This window comes from Cyphomyrmex costatus, unplaced genomic scaffold (genome assembly GCF_001594065.2).
Source record: "Cyphomyrmex costatus isolate MS0001 unplaced genomic scaffold, Ccosl1.0 scaffold193, whole genome shotgun sequence".
NCBI lineage: Eukaryota > Metazoa > Arthropoda > Insecta > Hymenoptera > Formicidae > Cyphomyrmex > Cyphomyrmex costatus.
In genome coordinates, this window is record NW_017275965.1 from 4,635,529 (window position 1) to 4,651,504 (window position 15,976).

General features: G+C 31.4%; 1 protein-coding gene across 1 annotated transcript; it reads right to left on the reverse strand.

The window, feature by feature from the left end:
• Positions 1 to 2,457: 2,457 nt before the first annotated feature.
• On the reverse strand, positions 2,458 to 12,689 carry LOC108772653 (telomere-associated protein RIF1). The gene is made up of 16 exons (XM_018538223.1): positions 12,627 to 12,689; positions 12,173 to 12,518; positions 11,304 to 11,507; positions 10,926 to 11,223; positions 10,503 to 10,849; positions 9,839 to 10,424; positions 9,525 to 9,739; positions 9,305 to 9,442; positions 9,058 to 9,211; positions 8,770 to 8,983; positions 8,462 to 8,682; positions 7,985 to 8,383; positions 5,385 to 7,901; positions 3,641 to 5,223; positions 3,258 to 3,540; positions 2,458 to 3,189 (listed from the first exon to the last, which is right to left on the reverse strand). Exons 2-16 carry the CDS (start codon positions 12,310 to 12,312, stop codon positions 2,458 to 2,460), a joined length of 8,031 nt encoding a protein of 2,676 aa, XP_018393725.1. The 5' UTR covers positions 12,313 to 12,518; positions 12,627 to 12,689.
• Between the last annotated feature and the right edge of the window lie 3,287 nt (positions 12,690 to 15,976).

Consider the following 15,976-nt stretch of genomic DNA (forward strand, 5'->3'; position numbering starts at 1 on the left):
ATATGTATATAATTTATATTATATATATATATATATATGTATGTGATACCTAACACTGCAAAGAATTTATTGCAAAAAATATCACTTTACATGTAAGATATTTTTCGCCATATTTGCAAGATTTTAATCATGCTTATTAAATCAATATTAAACTGACATTATTGAATCGAAAAATGTAATATAAAATAAAATCGTTTGAAGCGTTATATTAAAAAATAAATCATAAACTGTGTTACTTAATCATTTCGTAAAATATTTTCTTTGTGCATTTTTATTTAAAATATTAAGTGCAAAATAAACAAGAAAAATCTTTTCTAACTTAATTTGTATAAAATATTATTTTATTATTATAGCACACACATTTACATTCCTTTACTATTAACATACTTACATTCTATGTTTTCTGTTACTGCAATAATGAAAATCAAAGAAGTGAAAAATACATTTGTCATTCATATTAATTTATCGATTAACAGATCGTATAATTGTTAGAATTAATCATTAGAACTGCGTGTATTTTCAATCACAGATATAGTTAATACTACAAGATATCATATTTTATCCTCAAGCTAATTAATCAATATATTTCACTTTATCAATGCTCTTGTATAAATTATTGACAAACTTCTTCGATATCTGCCAAGCTTGTGTATTAGGTATAATGATAACGCACATAAGCATGTTAATCAGTGAATATATTGATCGTTTATCAATATAAATGATATACATACACACATGTATATTTACAAAGTATATAAGATTTAAAAATTGATTAACTAATCATCTATAGCTATTAAAGTTATTTTAATTATTTTAAAATTAAAGTAAGCGTTAAAACTAAACTCGATCTCACGAAATACATTATTTTTATAGAATTATTACATTGTAAAAAATCTTTTTTTAAATTTATCAATAATTGTTTGCTAAAGATATAAATTATATCTATTAAGTGTACAGAATCTAATGTAATGTAAATTAATGCAGCAACGTGAAATGCATTAAATAAGACGTTTCTGATATTTCTATAGGATATAGAACGTCCTTTTATTAATTGTGTGAAAAGATTTCGTTAATCACAACTTACTCTTTTCAAGCAAATAACTTTTTTCCTATGACACATACAAAAACAACGGAAATATTTACCGTAGTAATAATAAAAAAGAATATGCTATATATATAAATTTTTCATATATTTCATAACTCAGACGAGAAAATATATATTGTCTAAAGAATAAATAATTACTGATAATTACACATTTGGTTTTATAGAATACTTACATGTAAGAATGGCAATAACTATATTAATTTAGGAACCATGTGGTATCATACATTATTTAAGATAATGGCTACACTTTTAGCAAGCTGACAAAAATGTTTTAAAAAATGAATTATAGTCACTTAACAGTCCACAAATTAAGAAGTTGTACTGCCATTAGTGTATTGATATAAGTAACTGTGGAATAGAAACTTAAAAAAAATGGAAATGTCTGAATATTATTTTTTTTATATTCACTTCCTTACATTTTAAGCAGATCTTTCTCCCTTTCTTTATCTAATTAAAGTAACGAAAAATCTTTAAATGCAAGTATATGTATATGTATATGTACACAAGTTGTACTGCAGTTATAGTACAATTAATTCAAAAATAGTTTTTAACTCTCGTATTATCAATTGGCAAATATCTGATGTTCATTACTTGTTTTATATAACATAATTTAAAATTCTGAAAAGATCTTTCATGAAAAATGATGCAACTGAATGTATTACAATCCTTGGAAATGGCAAATTTTTTCCTTAAAAAAGATGTTACTTGTGCCTAAGAAATGCAATCTGAAATAAAAAAAATAGAATCAATAAAAAGATATATAAAAAATATAAAATAGATAAAAAAAGTAAACCATCCTAACATTATTATTAATATTAAAATATTATATTAAATATTAAGCATTTTTTGCATTCAAGAAAACTAAATTTTCTCTGGCTTAAAAAATATATATAATTTTTTAAAATAATTTTATTGACTAATCTAAATAAGCAAATCGGTTTTATTTAATGACATATCTCTCCTCTATCCTGATCGTAAGAATTATACGCAATAAAATAAATAACTTGATACTATGAGATATAATACAATATGTAATGTACATATGCTACAATCAAAATACAAGTTATATAATGTGCATATAATAAAATCGATAAATATTTGCAAGTAAAAGCAATTAAATTAGTCAATAATAACAAGATATAAAACAGAAATTGACACAGACAAGCCATATTATGTGGTTTACACAAATAAAAATCAGTTTTAGACTCGAGTGACGAGTCTTAGAAATAAAATAAATAGATATGCATAAAAATTACATGTATAGTTTCTGGATGAGAAGCATTAATATTTGTACAAACATTAGTATATTATTTGATACTAACACTAAAACTGGAATATCTGTTGATTTCAATTTATTCTTTCTCATCTCTAAGATCCTTTGTATTCTTCAGTTCGGTAAGCTTATTCGCCATAGCCTCATGGTACGTATTTAGCAATTCTTGCGCAGTTAATTTAGAGCATATGCTCTTAAAAATATTGAGTAGACTTTCTTTGGGTAAGTCATCATTTTCGATATGCGAGATTGTGAATTGGGATGTCCACAGTTCGTCTAGAACGTGTTTAGTCATAACGGGAGATTGTTTTAGCGCTTTCGCTATATTTTCTGAGCTGTTGTTCTGTAAAGCAATGTCGAGAACTACTGACGCAGGAATAAGTTCTTCATTCGCTACAGTATGACTAATGATCACGTCCATCGGCAAACTTTGTAACATAGCATTCAAACTCGATTCTGGCATGGATCGCTTGATACCTTCTTGTTCCTCCTGCTTCAGCTTCTCCAACAGTATTTCAATAATTTGGAACGACTTGCATTTTTGATAAATTGCGCTTTTTAATTGATCAAAGTCTAAATTGTTCAGACCCTCGGCTAGATTAAGCTTCTTGTTATATACCTTAAGCACTTTATCAAAAAATTGTTCGTCATGACTAAAAATATCAGGCAATTTAAGAAGGACTTTATTAACGCCACACGCACGACAGGCTGCTTTTAACGATGCTTCATTGACTTGTTGTTTATTCTGCAAGCCGAGTATTTTGAGCGTTTCCTTCAACAGTTCTCCCTCCTTTAAATGTGCCATCTTCACCTGGAAGTTAATTTACTGTTTATTTGATGAACAATTGGTACAATCAATATGGGAAAAATAAAATTTACCTTATATTGCAGAAGAATTGCTTCGGGACTGCATCTTCTAACTGCACTTTTCATCACCTGATTTAAGTCGATTTCGTCCAGCAATTCTGCAAGCGTCATTTGAGATGCAACAGATTTCGTAGATTTTTGAATAGTCGACGTAGTGGAACCGACTTCGTCGGTACTGGTACCAATGGAAGAATGTGTGATTAAAAGTTCGTTAACTGCACTTGAAGATACGGTAGAATCTTTTGGTGTGTCCAAGCTAACATTTGAAGATGATGCTACTTGACTCGTAATTCCACTTAAAGAAATATAATAATTTTTTATATTTTAAATTGTCCATTTTCTAAAATGTTATGTCTTATAATATTTATAAAATAAGAATGTAAAATATGACGTACATGCTTTCAGTGGATGATGAAGGAATGAGCACAGATTCGGTATTACCTATAAACGTTTCAAGCTTTGAAATTTCAGCATTAATGGGTATCTTTGCGTTTGTTTGTTCATCCTTCTTAAAAGTATCTAAGACTGACAAATCAGGATTATCTGGAACCACAGATTCCAGTGAAATATCCATATCACTAGTGATCGACTCCGTTTTATCCGAATCTTCTGTAGAATCCTCTCTTGATAGATTATCCAAGATATCCTCGGTGGGCTGAAGTAGCGTACTACAAATTAAGGAGTCATTGTTAATTATCGCAGATCCTGTTTCACCATCAGATACCGCAGCGATTAGTACAGTTGGCTCTTTGTCCATCGCCTTATTAGGCAATTGCTCCACTTCATTTGATTTATTATTGGAAGGTTCTATTTGCAGCTTATACATACTTTCAAACTTCTCCAATACTTTCTTCACAAATTCAGTTTTTGGTTTACCTTTCACAGGTATTCTGTCAACTTCGCGTTCTGATAACCGAGCAAAATCACCAATTGTATGCATATTTCTATTCGAAAAGTATGTAATTAGATTATTCTTCCAAAGAGGATAAGTCAATCGTTCTATGATAGTGTCAATAGGTTCCATGCATGATGATAGTGTTGGATAGATCGAATGTGTGGAATCCAAAAATTCAGGATCAAGTTCTACATTATTGGGAGACTCTTGGTTTTGAACGTTTTGTGTTGAGGATAAACTTTCAAATATGGAGTCCGTTACTGATAAAGTATCTTGTTCCGCCACGTTTTCTATCGCTTGCGTACTACTACGTATCGGTTTTTCACAGAATATCTCGTCTGCATTTACAGTGGAATTTAATTCGGTAATATTCTGGACGTCTACAGTGTCCTCCATATTTATCGGATTATCACCTTTGATGGGTAAAGCCTCTATCACAGAGTCATTAGTTACATTCAGTTTGATAGAATCTACCGATTTATTCTGGATGATCGTATTTATGTCGTTACTCGTCTGATCGTTATTCGTCTGATCATTTATCATGACATCAATCTTTGCACCTATCACGTCAAAAATATCTTGCTGCGTTTCAGTATCTTCCGTTCCGCCATCTATTGGCGAAGTATTATCAGAATTTTCAGACAATAAAGATCGTTGATTTTCTGAGATAATTGGGTCCGTAATCTCAATTTTCCGCGCTAGTTCTAATTCTTTGATAACATCGATTTTCGCACAGGAACTCGTTTCAATAATATTACTACTTCCTAGAGAATTATCAGATATTTGCTCATCAATACCCATAGCTTCTGAATACATTTCAGATATTTTTGTCAGTGATTCATCCTGTTTCTCGACCTCCACACTTTCAGTGCTGTTTTCATCCTGCATATCATCTTCATTTATTTTCTCTATATCAAGTGGTACAAGTTTATGTTTGGTTTGCTTGAACTTAATCGGGGAATCCTTTTTCGACGTGGGACTACGTGTCATGGAATATTTAATCGTCTTTTGCACAGTAGTGATCTCGTAGCCCATTTCTTTTGACACCGGTGGATCTGCAAAACTAACTCGCTTTCGCTGTAACTAAAAAAATATCCAAATATATTTTATAAATCTATAATTTTAATAAAAAGTTAAAATATAAGATACAAAATAAAGATGAAATATGAGATAAAAACAATCTTTAATTTAGTTTACTCTTTACAAAATACAATGTATAATAATGTAAACTGTACAAAAAATACCTTAAAAGTTGAAATATCTGAATCTGATTCTTGACCAGATTTAGAATCTGGTAGGCTTGACCGATTACGTTTAAGAATACTAGCACTCGGCGATGCGGTTAAAGAAGGTGGATTAGCGCTTGACCATTCCAGTATTGGTAAATCCTCCTTTTCACGCAATAGAGATACATTCCTTTCATTTTCTTTATCACCTAAATTTTCCGTCGATAAACAGTCTGGTGCGTTCAATTTAAATGAAAGCTTTTCTCCATCGTTTTTCAAAGTAGTGAACGTGTGTGTTGATAAAGATGCGGAGTAATCAGTCGATCTCATATTGCTGAAAATCTTTTCTTGCCGACTACCAGAAGGCCCACCTATTTTATCTATTTCTTTAATCACTGATATCTTTTTATTTGTTGATGTTTCATTCTCTGTGTCTTTCATTTTTAATTTCTTTATGGACGATTCATCCTCTAATACAGTAGGATTATCACTCTCGAGTCGCACCTGATTCGTAACTAAACCCAGCATATGAGCAGCACGTCCTGTGAAAGGTTTCGGCTTAGAAAATATTTTGCTATTGCTTCTTGGCGAAGAAAAGGTAATTATACTCGTGGATTTAATCGATGATGAGTTGTCGATTGTTTTCTGATCTTCTAAAATTAAACTCTTTGTATTAGAATTATCAGTTTTTTCAATCAAGTCTTCATCTATGCTATTTATGTTTTCTTTGTTTTTCGTCTCCCTCTTACTGTCAGGATTAGCTTCCTCTAATTTTTCACCTGCATCAGATATATCATTGTCACCGCAATCCATGGGAACTGATTCAGGTACATAATTTTTATCAACAATCGTATCAGAAATTTTAGCAGCGTGAACATTTGTCATTTTATCAATCCTGATAAAACACTGTTTTTCGCCATATATTTTATCTAATTTTACGCTAATGTCAGGAGCTTGCGAACTCTCGATAACATCTTCGATTTCATCTTGACTCTGTTCACTAGATTCAATAAGTTTCGCATGACTCACATCTGAATTACATTTTAAATTATTTTTACGTTTTTCATTTTCACTAATATCATGTTTCTTAGTTTCACTAATATTAATTTGACTGGATGTCGAAACATAACAAGACACACCTGTGTCAGTATTTTTCAATTCAGGTACCTTATTAACAATATCATTAGACTTGTTAACATCCTTGTCTTTATTAACGTCTTTATTAATGTCTTTGTTAACTTCTATATTAATATTTTTATTAATGGCCAAATCATTTTTATTAAGCTCTTGTTTGCTTCGTCTACCTCGTCTCTTGACAACTTGATCATCTATATTTTTTGTATTTTTTTCTGGCGTTTTTGGAGATCTCTTTGATCCGTCCGCAGATTTTGCATCCACGGATTTCAACTTGAAGTTCTTATTATCAGGTGTGCTATATTTCCTTAATCCTAATGTTTTACCTTCATTTGAATGTTTGACTCGACGGCGATTTATTGCATGACAGTCAAATACCATATCGATCTTTAAACGAGATATTTCGTTTTTCACACGTTGACTCACATTATCCATTTTTATGTTTGGAAAAATGTCATTACTTCTCGATGATTCACCATCATAATCGTTTTTAGATATAATTAATTTTCGTTTCCTACGTTGAACATTTCCAGTATCTGATTCAGTATCCGCCACAAATTTACGTTTAATGCCTTTTTTATTTTCATTAACATTTTCCTTAATATCAATGTTATCATCTGACTTCTGTTTTCTATTTGTATCAAGTTTCCCTTGAGTAGTTTTCACTCTTGTTCTTTGTATATTTGTTATACTTGCATCTTTTTGAGTTTCAGTAGTTTCATCGTTTTTTAACGAAGTCGATTTTGTTGTACTATTACGATTTTGTCGTTTAGTATTGTCTGACGTCAGAGATGATTGTTCATGCATTTTATCATCTTCGGGAAACTCATTCCGAGATTCAGAATTCAACTTTTTTGTAACAGATACTATTGCCATTGTAGCATCTCCATCTTCGTCTACTTTTGATGTAGTATTTTTTTCATTGGTAGATGCTATGTGTGAAGACAAATTCGTTTGTTTTAATGTATTCTGCTTTTCGTTAGATTCGTCGGTTTTTAATTTTTTCGTTACATTTTCGTTTTGCTCAGTATTTTCATCAACAGTATTTTTTTTAATATTTCCGTCCAACTCGTTACTACAAATATTATCAACTCTTTCGTCTGTTGTATTAGGAAGTTCTACTTCTTTAGTTGTAACCTTGTTTTCCTTGTTAGCATCATTATCATTGGGTTTTTGCATTGTAGAGTCGGTCTTTTTATTATTGACTTTATCAATTTCATTAATTTCTTTGGCTTTGATATCAAACCATTGTTGCAAGTTTTGAGAATTTTGCGAAGATGATTGAGAAAGATCGTTATATAATGCCGGTATATCATCCCTTTTCCTCTTCAAACTTTCTTTTTGATGCTCAGTCAAGCGATTAACATCAAACTTTAGATCTGTTTGTATGTACACATAATCCTATAACAAATTTGAAAATATAAAAAATATTAGCTAAATAAATATAAGAACATTTATAATGTAAAATAAAAAATATTATTTACTTGCGAGTCAGGTTCAGGTACTACAGGCGTATTTTTATCACTCTTTTCAGGTGATTTATTGGATACTGATTTTGTAATAACTGACTTTCTATTCAAAAAACTCCCAGCTATGTGCATCTCCTTTGTTTTTCCTGTCTGTGTCTTTTGCTTCGTATCAGTCTTTGGTAGTATCAGTCTATAACGTTTTTCATTTAGTGTTTTTATTTCATCTAAAACACATTTAGCGGCACTGTCCAAGTGGTCTCTAATTTCAAAAATAGATAGTGTTGCATGTTTTATCTTGAAATTAGTATGATTCAAGGCTATTCCAATTGCGTTTTTGTACGACAATAAGAATTCATGATCTAACTTTTTAAGTCCTTTGAAAATACTAACAACGCTTTCCCATGTGACTACAACCTACAAATAAAATTGTCAGAAATAAATAACCAGATAATATAAAAATCAAATGTTTAGTAAAAAATATTAATGTCGTACTTCATTAACTAAGAGCACTATTTTCGATGAAAGTATAAGTTCCATCACTGATTTACAACTATACAGATATGACACTATTCTTTGCACATTATGTCCATATACGGTACTAAGTAAAGCTGTTAATGCTTTCAAAGCGATTATGGTGTTACGAAGGTGTACATCAACAGAAACTGTTATGATGTCTATTATTAATTGTAAAATGGATGGAATTTCATCTTGAGCTAAAACAAATTATACAAAAATATATAGTATCATGTTCTGAGCATCATAATTAATTTTTACATAAAATTATAACTTATTCTACATACTCAACAAGAACTCGTAATTAACTGTACTCAATAAGATGTCTAAACAGTTTACAACAAAAATACAACATTTCATGTTTTTACTTAAACAATTCCGCATCATGTTTGCAGTATCGAGTAAAATTTCATTTGGTTTCATTGTAGTTATTAAATCCGAATGCAATTCAACTTCTTTGTACATAGTTTTCCATACCATTACAGGTTTATTGATCTGAACCTATTAATATATAAAAAGTAGTTACAGCAATTAAATGTATAGTACTAAAAGAAAACATTTAAAATGATACAAACCTGCGAAATATCTTCCAGACATATAGGAAATGACAAAACTGATTTCATAATTTTAAAGGTATCTTCACCATTGATTTCAGTGCTTCTTATGTATTTTGTCAAAATTTCTGCTATTATAGACCATAATTCTAAGCAAATTGTTTCTTTAAGACCCCTGAAACATTGTTGATTAAACAATTAAATATATTATTGAAACACATTGATAATTAAAACAATTAAATATATTATTAAACCTATTTAAACTTACTTTTTGTTAGAGACAATATTTATTGATTTCAAATTTTCCATTATTGTTTCCAAAAACCCAAGCACACCTGAAGAATATGAAAATTCTGAACTAACACATCGCTCCAGAAGGCACTTGATTGTATTACTGTCATAATTCCTATAATACAAATATATAAGCGTTTTACATAATATAAAATTATGCATTACATATAAACATATTAAATAACAATTTAAATTACTTGAATAAGATACATGACACCACTTCGTCGAGTATTGGCGGCGATAAAAATTTTAATACCAGTTCTGGCAATGCATTATCATGAAATTCAGTTTTCTCGATAATGCAATTAAGACTTGGCAAAATTACATCAAATATTATATCCTTCACCATGAGTTTATCTATATGGTTTCCCAATTCAGTTACAACTATTATCACATCTCTATACAAATGGTCCTGTAAAATTCAATATATAAAATAATAATAAAAATTCCTATTTTATACACATGTCCTTTATATCATAAGAATAGAAAAGTTAAGTATATATTAATTAACCTTTGTTGTAAGTTTAACAGTTCCTATATATATCATCAAACTTGTCCATAATGTTTTACCAAGCTGAAAACGATATTTCATTTCTTTATCTGTAATTTGGGCAAGAATAAGCAGGACCTCTGCTATACTATGAATAATGCTTTTGGAACATTCTCGAAACACATCATAAGATATAGCATGTGGAAGTCTTTCTTCTAACATCGGAGAGCAAACTGTAGCAAGATCTTCCTTTGCGACAAGTAATTGACCCAAAGCATCCACAGCAATCGCTTTTGTTTTAAAAAATCTTTTGCCTGGAGAAGCAACAACATCAAATTTGGAAGAAAGCAGTGGTGTATCCCCAAGTGGTCCAAAGCAATAATTTAAAAATTGTGTAATAACGGGATTAGCAAATTTCCCAATATCTCTATACAATTTAACAATTAAATGCCACCAAACTTCTAGTTTTGTCAATGCAATCAACTCTGTTTTACTATTCTTTGCATTTAATGGAATACAAAGTAATTTTATTCTTCTGGTAGTAGCAAGTTCTTGATGATCTAAAGCAAAATTGTCAATCAACAATCTCCATGAAAGGAAAGCTTGTCTGGAATAAAATAGAAAATTGATTAGTTTGTCATAGATAATTAATCATTAGGATTTAATTGCAGAGTTGCAATTTCACCTGCGTATAACAGGATCAGTAGACTTAAAGGCCTTTTCCTCAACACTCAGTAAATTATTTATAAGGCTGGCACCACGATGTAGATCTGTGCCAAGGAACTGAATAGTAGTATTCCATTGTATAGTCCAATCGAGTTCACATGCCATTACTAATAGCAACATGCGTTTGTAATATGCAGATTGTAAATTAGTCTTATATTGTGCCCATACATCAGGATACTCTTTACGAATATGAGCTGACGAATTAGTTGTAAGAGCTTGTTGCAAAAGTTTCAAAGCAGGACCACGCTGGTGCTTGTGTCCCATATAGGCCAACGTTACAACCTTATCCATCAGTAATGTGTCAAACTAAAAAAAAAAAAACGAACATTTCTAATCCTGAATGTAACTTCAAACATTGTTTATAACACAATTGTGCATATACCTTTTGAATACTTTGATCAAACGTTATAGAAGCCATTCTGTACAATCTTCTCAAAAGAGCAAGTGCACCATAATTTACTTCTTCCTCTGGCTTAGGTTCATTTGAGTCTTCAATCTGTTTTTCAATCTTTATCAACATTTGCAAGTTATCCACACATGCTGTTGGTGTTAACCATTCCATTAAAGTAGGCTGTACATTAATGAAGCAGCTCTTAAAAAAATTTAGAGCTTGTCCATCATTAACAGCTGCAGAAATAACATTGTCATCTAGTCCCTTTAACTGTGCAAATATCATTAATCTAAAATCAAGGGAGAGATTAAAACTTTGTTATGTTATATAATGTATATAAATGTTTATGACAAATTTAACTAGACAAACCTTATCTTTAAATTAGTTTGTAGCATTGATTCAAAAAGATTTAAAGAGTGTGCACGAAACTCATACATAATGGTATTGAATGCTGTCAATGCCTCAGGTTGATCGGTTCCATCGCTCTTTAAGAATGATTCTATAATCAGTCTTAACAAATCCTTGTACCATTCTTCTTTAATAATACCACTGGTCTCTAATTTTCTAGCGTGACTATAAAGTAAATGTAGGATCTTTATTGCAAGATTAAGGACAATATTTTTTACCACATACATACATGCAAATATATTCTCAATATCTTTATTTAATAATACAAATGCATAATATATATAATGTATTTCTAAGTAATGCAATGCTATTGCGTTCTATTTTTGATTAAATTAGATAAATCTTTCCTAGTAAATTTATAGTGAATATTAAAAATTTGTATTTTTTAATTTTATATTTTAATTAATATTGTTAATAAAACCTTTAACTTTTTTCTTCTTCCTTTCCTATGAATTTTCTTGCAAATTTTCCTTTCTTCTCTTGAATTCTGACTATCACGAGGTGAAACAAGGTGCAGAAAATATGAACGTAATAAAGGCTATTTTTCTTTTAGGAAACATGGTGAACATGGTTGACATATGAACACAGTTCTAGAATCTTAGTATTCAATAAACAACAAAGGTAGAATGACATTTTTGTGTCACTGTGTTTTTTTGAAAGGTAAGCAGCCAGAATCAGACGTGATGTCCACAATTTTTATAATTAACTGAATGATTGTTGCCTCATTCATCCTGATCACAACGTTCACCTCGTGTGTCGAACGTGGAGATCTCATCGTGATACCTGGTTACACTACCTTGTCTCTCTTAAAACATGTTATACTATTTTACCTGGTAATGTAAAACAAAGCCTCCCGCTTCCCCCTGGCATTGTCATTATCTTGCAACGCCTTCAGCATTTTCTGAAAGGTCGCACTCGAGGTCGCGGCCATCTCGTCGCGTCTATCTCCTTTTCTTTTCCTGTTTTCCATGCAGCAGTCCGATTACCGATGACTATTCATCTCACACCATGCGCGCGAACCGGCGCGACTCTCCTCGTAATGCTCGTCCACTTCCCAATTCGTTCCGTTCGCGCTGATTTCCACACCTGGATGAAAGTTTTCGTTGATGGAGGAGAGCGAATATGTCCGACGCTCACCGGCACTTCGAAGCCTCCAGAGCTTACTGCGGTGCTCTCCTAACAGAGAGAAGGGAGTGAAAGGAAAGTAGAGAGAAAGAGAGAGAACAAGTAATTCTTTTCCGCGTCAAAAATTGGAAGATTATTCCGTCCTGAGCACAAATGTACCTGTATTGTATAATGTCCGTATACTGTAAGCATATGTACGCTGCACCGTCTGCACGATTCCCAGACACTCCGAATGTTCTACTTTAGGGCAAGGTGGGGGAGACTTTGGGTATCGGTCGTTTCTCACCGATACCGACCAAGGAAATCGTCTACCGTTCCTTTTCCATACACTCAGAAACGTTTGCAAGTTTCATTGTGTTTACAGCCTCACAGTCGACTTCAGTGCTTCAAGTCCGACAAATAAAAGTACAGAACCGCGTTTGTTTTCGAGTACGCAGCTTCACGCGCCAACCGAAGTTCACGAAGGCGCTCGCGTGGCTGGTGTATTTCATCCCTTCTATAAACCTGTTTTTTTTTTCCACTGAACTTTTGCACCAGTTCATCATTTTTCCTTTTCTCTTCTCCTGGAGAGAAAAGGAAAAAAGATAAACTGGTGTAAAAGTTCAGTCAAAAAGAACAGATCTCATATGTTAGCTAACGTTTTTTCGCGGGAAGCAATCAAACAAGTAAAGAAAAATGGAGGAGAAAGAAAGACATTCAGTAAGAGAATGAGACAACCAAAAGTCTCTAACCAAAAAGATAGTGAGACTCTATTTAGGAAATAGGAACACTATACATGTATACTTATGTAACTCGGTTTTTAATTTTTTTAGTTACTTTTTGTCGATTTGACTTAACTTTATTTAATAATAATAGGCCTGTTCTTTTTCTCCACACTGTCTGAACTGATGCACACAGTGTAATAAGTTATTGAAATGAAACAAACATATCTGTTTATTGCACCGTGGGCACAACGCGGAAAAAACGAACACAAGCCTAATGTAAGAATTTGTTTTTCCTAATTATGATTAATCATTAAACTGACAGTTCTATGATGGTAAAGGTTTCCAATTAACGTCCATTTCCACCAATGTAGATTAACTTTAATATCGATTCAATTTGCTCTTCTCGTCTTTTTCTAATTCTAAAAATTAGAAAGAGATGAACGCAGTAAGTTAAACCGAGATTAAAGTTAATCTACATTGATGGAAACGGGCATAAGAAATTTTATTTTAAATTTTGCGGCATTTTGTATCTGTCATAAATGAAGTTTTTGTCAGATATTTGACAGTTGTCGAGTGAAAAACTATGCGATTAATAATACTATGGATATTGATATATTCGCTTAAACAACATATAGAAATAGTGAAAATTCTATATTACAAACACGGTAAAAATTTCGCGGAGAGTTCCCTGGACGTGCATTTTGCGTAATGGAAATTTTAGTAATTAGCCGCCCATATATATTGTGTGATTTGATCACTCGCTGGATTTTTTTCCTTTGGAATTATGTAAAGAATAAAACAAATGCTCCGTAAACTATTCAGGTGCTCAAAGACAATATTCGAACTGCAAAATTGAGCTGTAATTATGCGAAAATGTAATGAAAAATTTTTTCAAAAGAATGACCATTTGTGAGAAAAGTCGAAACGGCCGCATTTGGCTAATATTGTGTTCTACGTTTAATCGCACAATCTATAGTTGGATTAGAATAAATATATCTCAACGCGTTTTCAAATCTCTTATTTATTTTTTATTAATTTAAAATAAAACTTTTTAATAGAAGACCTCTTGTAATTTATTTAAAAGTGATTAATCATAGCTAAAAAATACAAATTTTACATTATCAGGTTAAAGTCTAATCACAAGTGCCATAAATTATAATCACAAAAAATGAAAAACAGGCAGAAAAAGATCAGACAAAGAATTTCTAGAAATGCAGCATCATTTATGATTATAAATCATCGTAATGATTGAATGTGCAGAAAGGAATAAAGTTGCTGACTTTGATACACATATATAAATGTATCGGTATGTATCACATATAATAGGCTGGTATTTTCATAGTCAATTTTTATTTTAAGATTGCTTGAGTAATGTATCTTAAGATGTTAATGCGGCCATCTGAGTGGTTCGTGACACTTCAAGACTGAACTTAAGGCTAGCTGAATATAAGACTAGAAATATTGGCCATAAACGCGACTGTCAGAGCTATATGTTCAGTTGTCATTTTATCTTTGTTTAACATTCAATGAACAATAAGGATAAATTGATACAACATATACTTCAGGCCTCACTTACAAAAGTCGCAAGCTTGTTGCGACAGCCAATGGCTACGTTCAGCAGAAAAAGCAGCTTTGCCACTGTGTAAAATTCTTCAATATGATTGGTTTATACATTTAAATCCAGTGAGGAACTAAGGGTAAGACCAATCATATTAAAGAATATTACAATTATAGTTGCAAAGCTGCTTTTTCTGTTAAACGCAGCCAATCTGATCCGTTAATATTAAAATTGACGTTTCAGATTGACTGTCGCAACGAACTTGATCTGTAATACAGCTTGGGCGGTTATTGTAAATGTGGTCTCATATACGCTTTGCCAAACAACAGCTATAGAACAATACTAAGTATCTGTAAACATTTAATTTGTTTTTTTTTTTTATATCCGTGGTTTAACTTAGAAACCTTCTAATCCAGTAAGCTCTATAATTTAAATCGAAATTAAAGTTGTAGTCTATACATTGGTAAAAAAGGCTATTGAAAGAAAAATTTAATAAAGTTAAATTTTTTAAATCATGTTTTTTTTCTTTAATGTTTTATTCCTAAAAAGATGTCACAAAAACTGGTTTTTTTATTTTAAAGCCTTTTTGTTAAAAAAAAAAACATTTTATGATGTAATTATATAACTTATGATATAATTAAAAAACAAGTATGTTTTATAACATATAATTATATATGTACAAATGACAAGAATTATGTTTAATTCATTTCAATTTATTACAGAAAAATATCTGCAAATAACGAAATTCAGTTTCACTATGATGACACAGAGATACCAAAGTAGACTCTCAAATTAAGACAATTTTGCCAGGGTAACGATCGTAATTCACACGTGTCTTCTCTATGAGACAAAATGTATAATATTTCGAGAAGCGAGATGGAACCCTAACATCCTGAAAGCCGGAGACTCTGTTGCATTCTTCCTTTAATTGTTCGTACGATATTACGGATTCCTCCTGCGTTCCTCATCTCCCAGTCCTTTCACCTGTCCCTTCTGATTCCGCGTCAATCTCCGAAAGACGCGCGCATGTTGCGCAGAAGGTATCTCCCGGCTTTAATCTACCCCTTTAATAGTGTACTTGTATATGTGCATATCATGCATATATATATGTACATATATATATATGTGTGTATATATACATGTGTGTGTACAAACATAATGGATTTCTGCTCCAGCAGAACGCAATTGCGCATTTTGAAGACGCATGATAGAGAGAGAGAAAGAAAGAAAGATCGAACACGTGGTGT